General features: G+C 37.4%; 1 protein-coding gene across 4 annotated transcripts in view; it reads right to left on the bottom strand.

The window, feature by feature from the left end:
- LOC145351934 (matrin-3-like) overlaps positions 1-14068 on the bottom strand; it is a 68546-nt gene that overhangs the window by 30777 nt on the left and 23701 nt on the right. For all 4 annotated transcript variants that reach the window (XM_080201733.1, XM_080201729.1, XM_080201730.1 and 1 more), the window contains 3 exons: positions 4685-4746; positions 3511-3549; positions 1886-1995 (listed from right to left, as the gene is read on the bottom strand). In XM_080201733.1, the coding sequence (XP_080057859.1) occupies positions 1886-1995; positions 3511-3549; positions 4685-4746 (211 nt within the window). The remainder of the gene's footprint in view (positions 1-1885; positions 1996-3510; positions 3550-4684; positions 4747-14068) is intronic.

The following is a 14068-nucleotide window of genomic DNA, read 5'->3' as shown; positions in this document are numbered from 1 at the left end:
CTGAGAAAGTAGGATTAGACTTTGTGGAAAGGTAAGCAGGTATTAATTACTTACCATTCAATATAAACTATAGAATAGTTACAGAAAATCAATATCATTAATAGTCAACGTGTACTAAAACTTTGAATGTTTAAAAGCCACTCAGGCCCGAATCTGAGGAGAGATTATTGTTCTAGACTAACAACCCAAGTCCTGCATCCCAACAATCTTCCATTGTGAGTTTCTGAGGGAACAACTCAAAACACAGCCAAGAGGAGGATCATTAGACAGTTCTACACATCCTCAAATCTGGATTAATGGTTTAAAACAAAATTAACCTAAAGTGCTTGCTAAGAAATTCTGAAAATCTTGAGTATTTCCGCAAGCTTAGCTTCTTATGCTGTGGGCCTGTTTCACCCGTCACAAGACTCTGATCAGATATATATTGGTATTATTGAGCAAGCTACTGTCAACTAGCTGGCAGATACATCTACAATGTCCAGTATGGCATTTTTGCTACTTGCCACTTAAGCCTGAGGTTGGATTATAATTGGAGATTGGTTACCTCATCCAGTCAAGACTGAACAGGCACAGAGGTTGATGCAGTGATTTGGACAATCAAAGACAGGGAACATATACATATATATGTGTTGTTGCTTACCTGCGAGCAATTTAGACAATCAAAGATGGGGAATATATGCACATATGTGTTGCTGCTTACCTGCAAGCAATATGTCAAGAAATAGCAACAATATGATAATATTGTACTCTGCAAATTAAAACTCGCTCACCTGTGTTCAGGCAACGCAACCGTATCCTTGTGTTGAAGTTAATCCAGAGATCTTCCAGATGTCTTAGATGACTAATCTGGGTCCTGATTCTCAAACTGCACTGATGTGACAGTTTGCACCATGCCAGTGCCAACCTGCGCTGGGGGAAATACCATGGGTGGTCCCCCGAAGGAGCCTCATGGGTAGGAAGGGGAGGGGTTGAATTATTTACATGTGGTGATGGGTGGGAGGGGACATGGGAGCTGAGAATGCCAGTGATGGCTGTGTGGATGGGGGGAAAAGGACCAGATTTTGAGAGGGGAAGTGGGGTGCCAGCACTGACTGTTGGAAGGGGTGGGGGGATGGAGGCATTTACCACAGATAATCCACTTAGGTGGACAAATCTTTGAACACTAATAGGCAATTTAGGAAGGCCAATCCACCGAACCTGTATATCTTTGGACCATGGGAGAAAATCAGAGTACCCAGAGGAAACCCCACACAGATACCAGGGAGAACATGCAAACTCCACACAGTCACCTAAGGCCAGGGTTGAACCCGGGTCCCTGGTGCTGTGCAGCAGCAGTGCGAATCACTCTGCCACCCTCATTCAAGGGCGTGAAAGTTTATGATTGCCAAAGATCATCTTTCACTGCTGAAGAAATAACAGTATTAATGCTCTGACATGTTCTCCCTTCAAACATCCTAAAGAGGTTGTCACGGAGATTTGTCATATGCAACTTTACCCTTAATTTTATTTTATTTTTCTGTTTTGCGAATTCCTAACATATTGGATTGTATTCAACATTTGCTTTCTGTCCAATTATTATTACAATACCTGTGCGTTGTATCAATGGTCTGATATTAGTACTTTATGTATGATTCAGCATATTTTAAATCTGAACACAAAGCACAATTTTAATCAAAATAGGTAATCCTAACAGCATTTAATAGTTGTATTTGTTTACTTACACAGTCCCACTGCGGACTGCAATGCAAATTAAGATTCCAGCCACAGATTAATTACTTAGAGACCACAAAATACATTAGTTTTCAACACTGAGCACAATGCTGAAAAATTACACTCTCCCCATTAACTTTAAAATGTAATAAAACAATTGATGGATAATCATTACCCCCATGGGATTCCATTCCTCTGTTGCCAGATGCAAGAAAGGATCCAGATGGTGGAGGACCCAGGATACCTGGAGCCAGGTTGGTTGATTGTAAAACCAGCGGATCGGCCCTGGAAACAAGGAAGAAACTTCAAGCAAAGTTCAGACACACACCAGAAATTATGACGAATAAGCAAAGTGGTTTCATAACATTAATTCAAAGGCGAAAATAATTGATTGAAACTAAAAGTGTTTCATATCTGTTACCTGTATGCAATGTATGAGTTTTTAAATTGGTTACATTGAAACAAGATGGAGCGATGACAGTGGCTCAAAAGGATGGTTAAGGAAGGTGTCATAAAGCAATTCAGCTATCTTCTTGTGCAAAATAAAAGGACCAAGAGCCACGATTGCAGGCAGCAATAATTATGGACTCAAATGTATTATTACGGTCAATAAATTTTGAAAATTTTGGAAATAGTGCCTTGTCTAAGCCTTGACAGGAATCCACTCCTTGAAAACTCTCCAAACATAATTAAAAGTAATTTTATGAAGCACTCAAGTGTTGACAGGCAAAGTTTTATCGATTTCGAATTTTAGAGTATGAGCATGTCCATGAGCGTCAATTACACAGAAAATACAATACACATAAATGTGCAAAGTGCAAACTTTCATAGGTTAAACTACTTACAGTTACTGCTGTTAAAAAGCCATTTGGCGTTATGCATCTAACATTCCCATTCTTTTAAATTGTACAAAAGGAACTGTTCATAATAAATGTTAATCACACCAAATAACAAAACCTGCTTAATATAGTGGGTTATGTGTCATTTCTGAAATAACCTTCTACATATTAATCCATGAGGTCATGAGTACATGTGCAAAAGTGGATGTATTTTCCTTAGTAGGCTTTGTTTCATTGTTGAGCTCTGTCCTATCAAGGAGTTTATGGCCCTATTGCAAAACAAAACATTTGTTCATTGTCGCTAGCTTCAAATCATTTGATTATGATTAATTTTATTGCTTTGATAAATATTACTTGATGAGAGGCTTTCTCCAAGCATTGCAAAAACAAAAGATTGCATTTTCTGTCATAAACAGAACACTGTGCAAATTTCCTCACAACGGTCCCTGTTGAATACAAATGACAGACAGAAAACACAATAGGTTCCTTGGACGTTGGTCCAGTGTAATTTGTCTAACAGCAAATATTGGATATGCAAGGGATCAAAATGTGAAATAGGGCTAATGAAACTGTTGCATCCAGGATATTAAGGTAACAAAATACTTATATTTCACACCCCACTTAAACCATGGAACATCAAACTCTCTAATGCTCAGAAGAAGTGCCATCACCAACAGTGCAGAAGACGTCATCCCAGCCATCATACTTTGTGTTGATGGCATGGCTTGATAATATTGAACCTTCGAAATTCTCTCAATACTACCTGGAAATAAATATCCTTGAGCCCAATTATAGCACATTAATTTATTTAATTATACCTTACAGATTATGAAGGCTCACAATATATAACACAGGACCTAGGAAAGTCAGAAAGCACCTTTCCCACAGTACCTTCAAGAAAACAAAGTTACAAAAACAAATATTCAATCAACATTTGTCTATGCATGGCGTGAACACTTACATTTGGGGTGGGAAGGCATCTGGGTTCCATTCTGGATATCTAGAAATGAAGACATTATAAATCACAACAAAGTCCCCTCGATTTCATTGATAATAACCACGAACAAGTCAGAAGTGAACAGCTGGATACTGCAAATACCAGTATATTTGGCATACATCTCAAATTTACATTTTCAAAAAGTCATTCAGATGCAGAAGACAACATCATGACCATTTTAACTGGTCGGCGCAACATCGTGGGCCGAAGGGCCTGTTCTGCGCTGTAATGTTCTATGTTCTATAGGATAATGTCTTAAATCGTCATAAGGGGGATTTCTGACCCAGGGACCAATCTGGCCCATTGCACTTTTTATCTGGCCTGCAGGGAGATTTCAAAATCTAGTTCCATCCCAAATGCTACACTCTGGGCCAGCTACTGCCATGTTCTGATATCTGAACCTTGGCCACAGTGATCTGAGGCCGAGGTTCCGGGAAGGAACAAAGCCTGAGATCCAGGACCAGGGAATGGGAAGCTTGGTGGGCAAGAGCAAGTAACCCAGACAATATCCCTCCCTACCCACCCCAGATCCACTGATACCCAAAGATCGGGGCTCAACCCCTGTAAACTGAGGTAGAGTCCCAGGCTCCAGGTTCAGGGGAAGCCTCAGACTGGAAGTTTGCTAAAGTCTTGGGTTATTGATTCTGTTCTGGTTGAGAATGAGATTGCAAAATGGCTGAGGAGGGAGACGACAGACAGGGAAGAGATGATCAGATCAGATGGGAAAGAAGGGAGATAGACAGAGAGAGAGAATGGAAAAGGAAAAAAGCAAATGGTACAGTTGAAATTCAGAATTTAGTTGCTACTCATTAAGGGAAAGCAAACAACCACCACATTAAAGTAGTGGGCGAATTGAACACTCCTCTATCTAAAATACACTAAGTTGGTTTTCATGCATTTGTATGGCCTGCAATTGATTTTGCCTATGTCTGAATAGCCTTTGATAAAATAAAAGGTCTTCCACCCCAATGAAAAATGTTTATCACTAATGGTTTCCAACAAACCCTTATTTTATATTTCTGAAGTAACCAAGTATAATTAACTAACCACACAATACAACAATAATGTGGTTGATTAATGTGCTTAAGTTAGTAAAACTATGCTGTAAAACATCATTAGCAAACAAAACGCTCCATACATTTCCACAAGGAGGTCACAAAGCCGTATGTGTGTTGTACTATTTTTGTGCTGGTTCCATTCCTACAAAGGAAGAAAAAGAACATTGAGAAACATATCAACAGAACTTAAAATAACAATTTGCAATAACAACATGAAAAAATAATTTACAAGCTTCACAGCTTCCTGGCACTAATAGTATTGTATGATAATAAAATAAAACTACAGAAGAATACATTTCAAAAAGTATTTGCATTATATTTCACCATTAGGAGAAAGGCAAATTCATCTTGAACCATATTCCTCACAGCTTAAAATATTCTCCCCGTATCGTCAATGAAGAAAGATAAACTAATTATTTCATTGATAAATTACCGGAAATGTCAAGACCTCCAGAAATTCAGTTATCCACACTTTTATAAAGGTGATTGCAGGCAACCATTGCTGCTTGCCAAACAGAACTAGAATTGACTGAATAATCTAAATTCTACTCTGATTGGATCTGCTTTCACAAATTTTTACCTAGACTTTGGCAAACTGACAGTTCTATTAAGCCCACTGAGTCAAATTGGCAACTGAGTAAATTAAATTGTTTTAAATGACGTGAGAACACAAGACTCTTTCCAATGTTCTTGAGATCAAATTTCACACCAAACACCATTTTACAACAAAAAATCTTGAATATATGCAGCATGAAGGAGGAAATCAAACTAGGATTCAATTTCCGTAGCTCCATTCACAAACCACGAGGAATAGACATGTTAACCAATTGTCATTCCAAACCAAGTTCAGTATATTATGATCTCTCAGTTATATTTTAAAAAAACACAAAATGATACAAGATATGGCATCCAAAGGTTATCTGACTTGTCTTGTTGATTGAAATCCTCCCATCAAGACAGAACAAAACAAACTTTCCAGACTGATGTTGACTCAAGTGCCTTTTCCCAAAATTAATTCAAAGGGATAGTTTCAAATTAAATGGGTCATTCAGATATAAAGACACTCACTGCCTCAAAGTTTTATAGTGTGAAACCCATCAAGCAGAATATATAATTGACCTGTCCACCCAGAAAACTACTTTGGACTTGTAACAGATCACATGGTCAGACAGCCATGTTTATTGCCTGTTTTTAAAACAGCAAGCTGTTCTGCAAAGAAATCCGTCAGGCTAAAGAAATCCTTCAGTCATCAAACTAGTTACAAGTCAATTAAGGTAATAAACAACCATACCCTAACCTGTTCCAACATAAGGTTCAACCAACCTCCTAGAAAATTAGCTACAAGAGGCTACAGAATCCTCTGCTGTATAAGACCTTCACTTCAACAATAGCATCAACTGAAGTTGCAGGCCTGCCACAAAAGAAAAACTAAGACAATCATATATTGTAATTGCATGTTTTTCCTTTATTTGTATCTAATCTTTGCATGAGGTATACTGTGGATGTTGTGTTTTCAACATCCAGGGGAAGTGTGTGATAATAAATAACTTATTTTTAAACTCACAAAAAGCTTGTTGTTGGAATTATTTAAACTGGGGCAATCACTCTGAACGCAAGAAAATACACACCCCCTCACTGCAAAACGCATTGATCATGGGCAGCAAGAAAAATTCTGACCATGCCATAGTAAATGAAGATTAATAAGTTGAAACTACTGTTCAGAATTATTATTATGCAGAGTAAAGGCTTCTGCACAGTCTCTTGCTCACTTTACATTTTGACATAACGTACTGAAAATCCTTGAACTGTTCAGAAACAGTGCTAGATTTTTTTTGCCCATTAGCGAAGTTGAATTTTTTGGGAAATATAGCCACAGTATCTTTCTCTGAAATAGAGGTAAGCTTCTTAGGATAATTCAAGTCATTCCCAACAGTCTAACAATTAGATTGGTAACCAATTCTATCACTAAGGAAGTATAATTTAAGGAACGTGCACACTGCTGAGGAGACCACGGCACTGTTGTACACATATCCCAGCAATTTTAACTGCAATTCTGCTATCAAGCATTCTCCCCAGCTCAATTACAGTTCACGTTTGACTCTCAATACAACATGATGGCTTTGGTGTCCAGCTTTCTTGTCCTGGATTCAAAGCATTACTTTTTCTTTGGCCCCTTATCTGGTTCCTGAAATTCTAACAGTCTCTTTTAAGTCTCACATAGACACAGCCTGTCTGATTTTTTTTATATATATATATACATATATATATATATAACATTAAAAGGTTTTTTTGACCTTTTGTTTCATTTTAACATTTGAGGTCAATAAAACATTTGACAAATGAAGATGCTACCCATAATTTGTAATGATGTCACCTCTCTGTTGCTTCCATCCAGGATATATTACAAGATGGGGGCAAATTATTGCGGATGCTGGATGACGAAGGATCATCCAGATTCGAAGTGCTGGCTCTATTCTCTCTACAGATGCTGTCAGACGTGCTGAGATTTTCCAGCATTTTTCTGTTTTTGTATATTATACAAGATGGGTTAAGCAAATGAGTATCATCATAACCACTTTTGACTTTTGTTTATTTGAGAAAAAAATCTAGAGTGGGAACTGTCTAGGATTCTTACAGTTGGACTTAACATTTTCTCCATTCAAATTCTGTAAAAGGGAAACTGGGAAGAGAATAATTGAAAAAATGCATATACAAACTTTTCATTCTGCGGCATACCTCTTGTTAAGTAATTTTCAACAGGGTATGTGGACCCAGAGACCTGAGGGTTCACATATGGATCTCCTAAGGTGTCAAGTCAAGTAAACAAGATGACTGCTTATATAAAGAGACATAGAGCACAAGAGCAAGGAAGTTGTAGTAAGCTTTACAAATCATTACCTAGGCCTCAGCTGAATGATTCTGTTCAATAATGGATATCACACTATAGGAAGATTATCAAAATCTTAAGGGATGAAGAGGAGGTGCATGTGAATGATACCAGGCTGAGGGTCTTCAGTTACTGAGACTACAGAAGCTGGGATCGTTTTCCTAAGATTAAGGGAGGATTTCAAAATTATGAGGGCATTTGACAATAAACCAGGGAAATTCAAAACATACAAACATGTTATCAATCAGCCATAATATATGGTGCACTGAGAAACATGACAACTTATTATTCTTTAGAAAAACTTGGGATTTTAAATAGTGTTGTTAAAAGAGTAAAATATCCCAAGGTGCTTTGCAAAAGTGCAAAATAAAGCTGCAGGAGGAGATATTAGGGCAGGCAACCAGAATTTTATTCTAAGGGGGAAGTTTAAAGGAGCACCTTAAAAAGGGATTTAGAGAGGGAATTCCAGTTCATAAAGCCTTGACAACTGAATGCATGGCGAGCAATGGTCAAGCAATGAAAAGTGAGGATGCTTCAAAAGGATAGCTCCATTAAAATGCAAATATCCATATTTAAAGTGAGTTTCAACAATGTAACTGATGTTTCCATTGATTTTGTGTGCTACCGTTGCTGCTGACATTTAAGATGGCAACCGACATTGCACTGTGAATATACATTAGTTCACATATGTGCACAGTAGTCATTCACATCATTCCAGAGTGTCCGCGATGAAAAATTGTAGTGCTGATTTACACGTGCAAGGGTAACGTCATTATGCATCATCAGCAAAATGTGAAGTCAGATACTTATTCATTCAGTGAATCAAAAGTGGCACGTGACCTTATGGCTATAAATCATGGCGTCAGAGAATTGCACGTTTGAATCCTGTCCCAGACCTTTACACAAATATCTGGTTCAACTTCATGAAACCAAACTGTGTTCCTAGCCATGAGCTGAAAGTACTGATTTTCCTACCAAAAATTGCAGGACTCTTTAGTAAAACAATATTTTCCGTTTATATATTTCTCATTCATTTTTGGATTTTGTTTAGTTTCTAATAAACAAAATTGAATTCATCCTGATAATTAATTAACACATCAGTTGTGCCACAGGTGGTAGCACTTTCACCTTCACATCACATAAGCATATTGTCTTGTGTTAATGCACAGCGTAGTCTTAATTTCTTAACTGAACAATTGAGCGGGCGCCATCTTTCATACTGGCAGCTGAACTGTCAAACTTACAACAACTGTGCCACCTAGCGGTTCCACTGGTGTTAGGTGCAGCTTTTTACATTAATTCACCTCCATGCTGTAAAGTTCACAGGAATGCTTTGTTGTTTTCTAACATCAGCAAGATGCTATAATCTCCATTTGGTTCCTATCAAATAACTGCTCTACATCAGAAAATTGGGTGGCTAGGGGTAAAAGCTTACCTCTGAAAGCTATTCTTTTTTCTAAGCCTAAGACTTCAAGGCATTTTAATATTTACTTTTGAAAATCAGATCATGAACTAACTTGCAAGATGTAATGCAAAGTTTTCTTCAAATACAAAGGCAAGAGAGACCACTACTTTCTATTCTTCTATAATCATTACATTTGCTTTTTCTATCTTTCCTCTGCTCTGCCAAATATTAAATGTGCTGACACTTAAGCTAATTTTAGCTACAGAAGATACTTGACAAGTAGAGGCATCATTTATATTAATATACCAGTTTTTGTAACAGCTTAGTTGGTTTGATAGCATGCTTGACCTCCTGTGTTTTCCAACTGACATTAAATATTTTCTAACGCCATTTAAGGAAGCACAGAGTTCTCCTATGTCCTGGCTGATAATTTTCCTTCAACCATAAAAAAGAACTAGTCATTCATCCCACAGTTATCTATAAAATCTTGCTGTGTTACATTTGCCTACATGCAAATCTTTAAACTTTTAATTTAGTTTCTGTGAAACTTCTTTTTGCACTCTATGAATTATATATCAATATAAACTTATTAATATCTACACCGAACAGAAATAGAAATATATAGAAATGGAAATGACTGACCAAAGTGGATCAGCGATTGATATTTCAATTCTGAGGCACATGAAGTCTTATGGATATGTCCTCTAGAAGCACAAAATAACTACTTCTTAATAATTAGCATGTACCAGTTTCATTCAGAACAGCACCAAATATTTCTCCTTCCCACGAGTACTTTTTATCTGCTCAACACTTGCTGTGACTGGATACTTCAATCTGTCTTTCTGCCAGCTCCTCCATATCTACAGCCCAAATTTGATGGCTTGGAGTACCAAGTAGAAAACAGTCACCAGCAGTGTGAAAGTTCACCCGTTAACATTTTTTTTAAACAATGGTAACCATTTTGATTTAAAGGAGAACATTTTTAAAATAAATTTGACTAGCTGTGATAAATTTTACATTTAACTTCCTAATTATGCCATTATTGAAAGCTTTCATTCACATTAAAAACCTTCTGCTCATATTTATTTGCATTAGTGCATTTTTGTGGGAGACAAAAACTGAGTTTTCCAGAGCGCAATCTGATTTGGATTTTTATGTTTTCATCTTTTATTAAATTTAAAGATGCCTCAGCCTGCAATATAGAACATTAAATTAAGTCTTCCCATTGCTTATTTTTCATGATAGAGCACAACCTGTTGCCCTGAAGGTTGCCTACTTGATTTTTAAAAAATTTTTTGGATTTGAACCAAGATTTGGTCTGATCCTTAAACGTCCTTCTCGTCTGAAAAGAATGAATCTTTCCATGGTCTGGCACATTCCCATTCTCGTAATATTCTCCGCCCTACAAACCTCCGGGTATCTGCAGTACTTTAATTCAGGCCTCTTCAGCATATTCAATTTTAATCACTTCTACTATTCCTTCAGTTGCCTTAGCCTTAAGTCTGGGATTTCCTCCCCATACTTTTCTACTTGTACCTTGCTTTTATGAAGACCTAGTTCTTTGACCTATCTTATGTGGTTGTGTCACATAGTGTTTAATAACATCTCTGTAAAGCATTTTGGGCTGTTTTATTACATTAAAGAACAATATACCATCTGAATAATACTGTTATCTTATCTACGAACATTAGATAATTTTGAAAGTATTGACCTTCATCCTGTTAGAGTTCTCATGAATCTTCATATACAAGCCATCCTGTTATCTACACAAAACCATTCCCAAAAATAGGACCAGCCCAAAATACTTGACATCCTTCTCCTTTCCCCCAACCTCAACAATATGAAACTGAACGATGACATGGCACAACATATTTAATAAATTGCAAGATATTTCTAGAAACAGAATTTCCTCTTAATTAGGTCTGAAGTTCATCAAACAAAATAACACTTCATAAACTGTATTTAACAGCCCCACTTTTGATTTGAAAAACACATACTTCACCATGACTTTTTTATTACAGCTTTATTCATTCCTCACCCACCATCCTTTCAACAGAAATGCAAATTGCTCAACAGCTCAATTTCTTCCCCTTCTCTTCTTCTGTAAGCCTCATGCTTTGTGTCCCAACACAATCTGATGTAAGGCTCAGCCATGTCAGTGACTTCATAATGTGTGGATTAAGACAGCATTGTAGTGTCATCATTCCTTGCAATGAATATCATATGTAATTGATTTTTCTGTTGATAATTACTAGAGATCAGAAATAGCAGACCACAAACTGGACTGAGTGGGCAAGATGGCCAAATCGAGAAACTGCAAAGTGGTTAAGGGGCAAGGAGATTTTGCAGCTAAGAAATTAGAGCAAGGGGAATTAACAGTTAAGGACACGTATAAAACTTGCTTGGAGGACAGTGAGCTAGCCAGCAAGTGAAAGTTGAGGAAATTTTTTTTTAAGCTTAGTTCTCTCTCTCTCTGAAAAAAACCTCAAAATACCTCCAAATACATAATATATATGCAATCAAATGCAAGAGGGGAAACTGCTGTCACTTGTCGCCTACAAGCATCAAAGATTGAAGGATACATAAGAAATATGGATTTGTATGATGACAAGACATAACATTTGATTATCTGTGGTTAATGTAATTAGAGGCAGAGATATTATAATTCATTCAAACTAATAATATTCTGGTTTGTGCTTTGTAGCTAAGATTAAGGGAATACATAAAATATCAACAGACAATAAAAAGAATGGAAGTGAAACAACCTTCGCAAAAGTGTTGAACAAATGCTTCAAATAAAGTTAAAGGATAACGGCTTAGCCAACCGTCCACTTTAATTAAAATGTTACTGACACTATCATCATACTCAAGGAAATGTTTCCATAAACGGGACTTTGACATTTTCCATCTTCTCTAAGTCTGTTTTACTAGAATTATATTTTTAGTATGCACCACGTGAAGCAAATCTGAATAAGGCAATTGACAGTGATACTTATGATAGCAATTGAGAACGAGAATGCAGTTAGCTCTATCTTTGTGGAAAAATCTTAATAACAAACAGCCTCCTGAGCAGGGGAAATAAGAGTAGCAACTGTGTGTTGTAGAAGGTCACTCCGATAAATATGTTGGGCAGTCAATATGGGTTCCAATTTCAATACGTACTGAAAGCTTTTCAAGACCAGTTAACTAAGGACAAGGACAATGGACTGTAGCTGGTTTCAAATTCCAAACCCTGCCTCACATTCGGTCAGGTACATAGTTGGCACTCTTGGCCAGACTAGGGAAGCACACACCATATGTTGTTCTTCTTTACTGGCTTCCAATACAGCAATAGTTGCAAAGATGTCTACAACAACCCAAATGTCTGCAAAGAGTGTTAAAATATTTTGGAAAGCAGATTTAGCTGCAGGTAAAACGCAATGTTGTGGTACAAACATAAGAGTTGGGTATGTAGTTCTAATTCCCTGTTTATTTTTTTTTCCTACTTATTTGTATATTAACAACTCATCTGAAGAAAGGTCATTCCATCTCTTTCAATTGGGGTGGGGGGTGAAAGGAATGCAGTTGACAGTATAGGGAAGGGGACTGACACTGTTCCCTGCAGCAAAGGGTGAGGATCCACATGATACCTGCTTGGAGAGGAACTCGGAATGAGAGAGGGAGGATCCAGTTGTCATGGTCAATGTAGGTACCAATGACATAGGCAAGATGAAAAAATTCAGAAACTGAACATCTCTGAGCCTCATGCAAATTGAAACAGGGCAAATAAAATTAGAGAAATGAATGCTTAGCTCAAAGACTGGTGTTGGAAAAGTAGGTTCATGGTTTGTGCATCACTGCAATCAGCACTGAGGAGAGTGGGGGCTTGTCTGATGGAGTGGTCTGAACTTCAACTGGGATCGTAAAGAGGCTTACAGGAAATGAGCCAGAGAATGACAAGAAGGGAAAGAGAGAAAAAGATCTAAGAGCACACCAGCAGTCAAAACTAGATGTCCCATAGATAGCAGCACAGTGGTAAGCATTGCTGTCTCAGTGCCAGGAACCCGACATCATCCAACTTAGGTGACTGTGTGGAGTTTGCACATTCTTCCCATGTCTGCGTGGGTTTCTTCCAGGTGCTCTGGTTTCTTCCCACAGTCCAAAAATGTGCGGGTTAGGTTGACTGCCCATAATAAATTGCTCCTTACTGTCAGAGGGATTAGGAGGATAAATATGTGAGGTTACAGGGATGGGGCCTGGGTGAGATTGTTGTCAGTGCAGGCAAAATGGGCCAAATTTACTCCTTCTGCACAGTAGGTATTCTATGATTCTAGATCATAAAACTAAAGGCTGTAGCATTCATCACAAAATAAATGAATTGATAGCACACTTTGTAGTAAATGAATACAAACTGATAGCCATTACAGAAACATGGCTGCAGGATGACAAGGATTCTGTTCTAAATATTATGGGGTACAAGATATTCAAGCATAGGAAGCCAGGTAACGATGGAGGGGTTAATCAAAGATGGCATTGATGAAACAGTTATAGATGACCTTGGCTTAGGAGATCAGGGTGCAGAAACGGTTTGGGTAGAGAAAAGGTCACTAGCAGGAGTGGTCTACAGACCCCAACAATAACCACAATGTAGGACAAAGTATACAAGAAATATTGGGTGCTTGTGATAAAGGGACAGCAATAATCACAAGTGATTTTAATCTATATGTTAACTAAAAAGTCAGGCTGGCAGTAGTAGCATGGATGTGGAATTCATAGAATACTTTCAACTTAATTTCTTAGCATTTTGGAACCAGACAGCAGTTTATATTAGACTCGGTATTGTGTAGTATGACAGAATTATTTGATAAGCTCAGAATGAAGGCACCCGTAGGCAACCACAATATGACTGAATTTTACATCAAGTTTGAAAAGGAGAATAGAGGTTCTAAGATTAGTATTTTAAACTGAAATAAGGGTAGCCATGTGGGCATGAAAGCTGAGTTAGCTGAAATGAACTGGGATACAAGGCTTGAGGATAGATGAATAGAGAAGCAGTGTCAGACGTTTAAAGTGATATTTCAAAACATTCAGAATAAGTTAATTCCTACAATTAAAAAAAATCTATGAGCAAGACCAATTATCAAATTAAAGAAAGCATCACACTTAAAAAAACATATAACTGCACAGAGTAAG

The sequence above is a fragment of the Carcharhinus amblyrhynchos genome, chromosome 13 (assembly GCF_965287045.1).
Source record: "Carcharhinus amblyrhynchos chromosome 13, sCarAmb.v2.hapA, whole genome shotgun sequence".
NCBI classification, from domain to species: Eukaryota; Metazoa; Chordata; class Chondrichthyes; order Carcharhiniformes; family Carcharhinidae; genus Carcharhinus; species Carcharhinus amblyrhynchos.
Note: the sequence above shows the minus strand (reverse complement) of the source record. Positions and strands in the feature narration are given on the sequence as shown.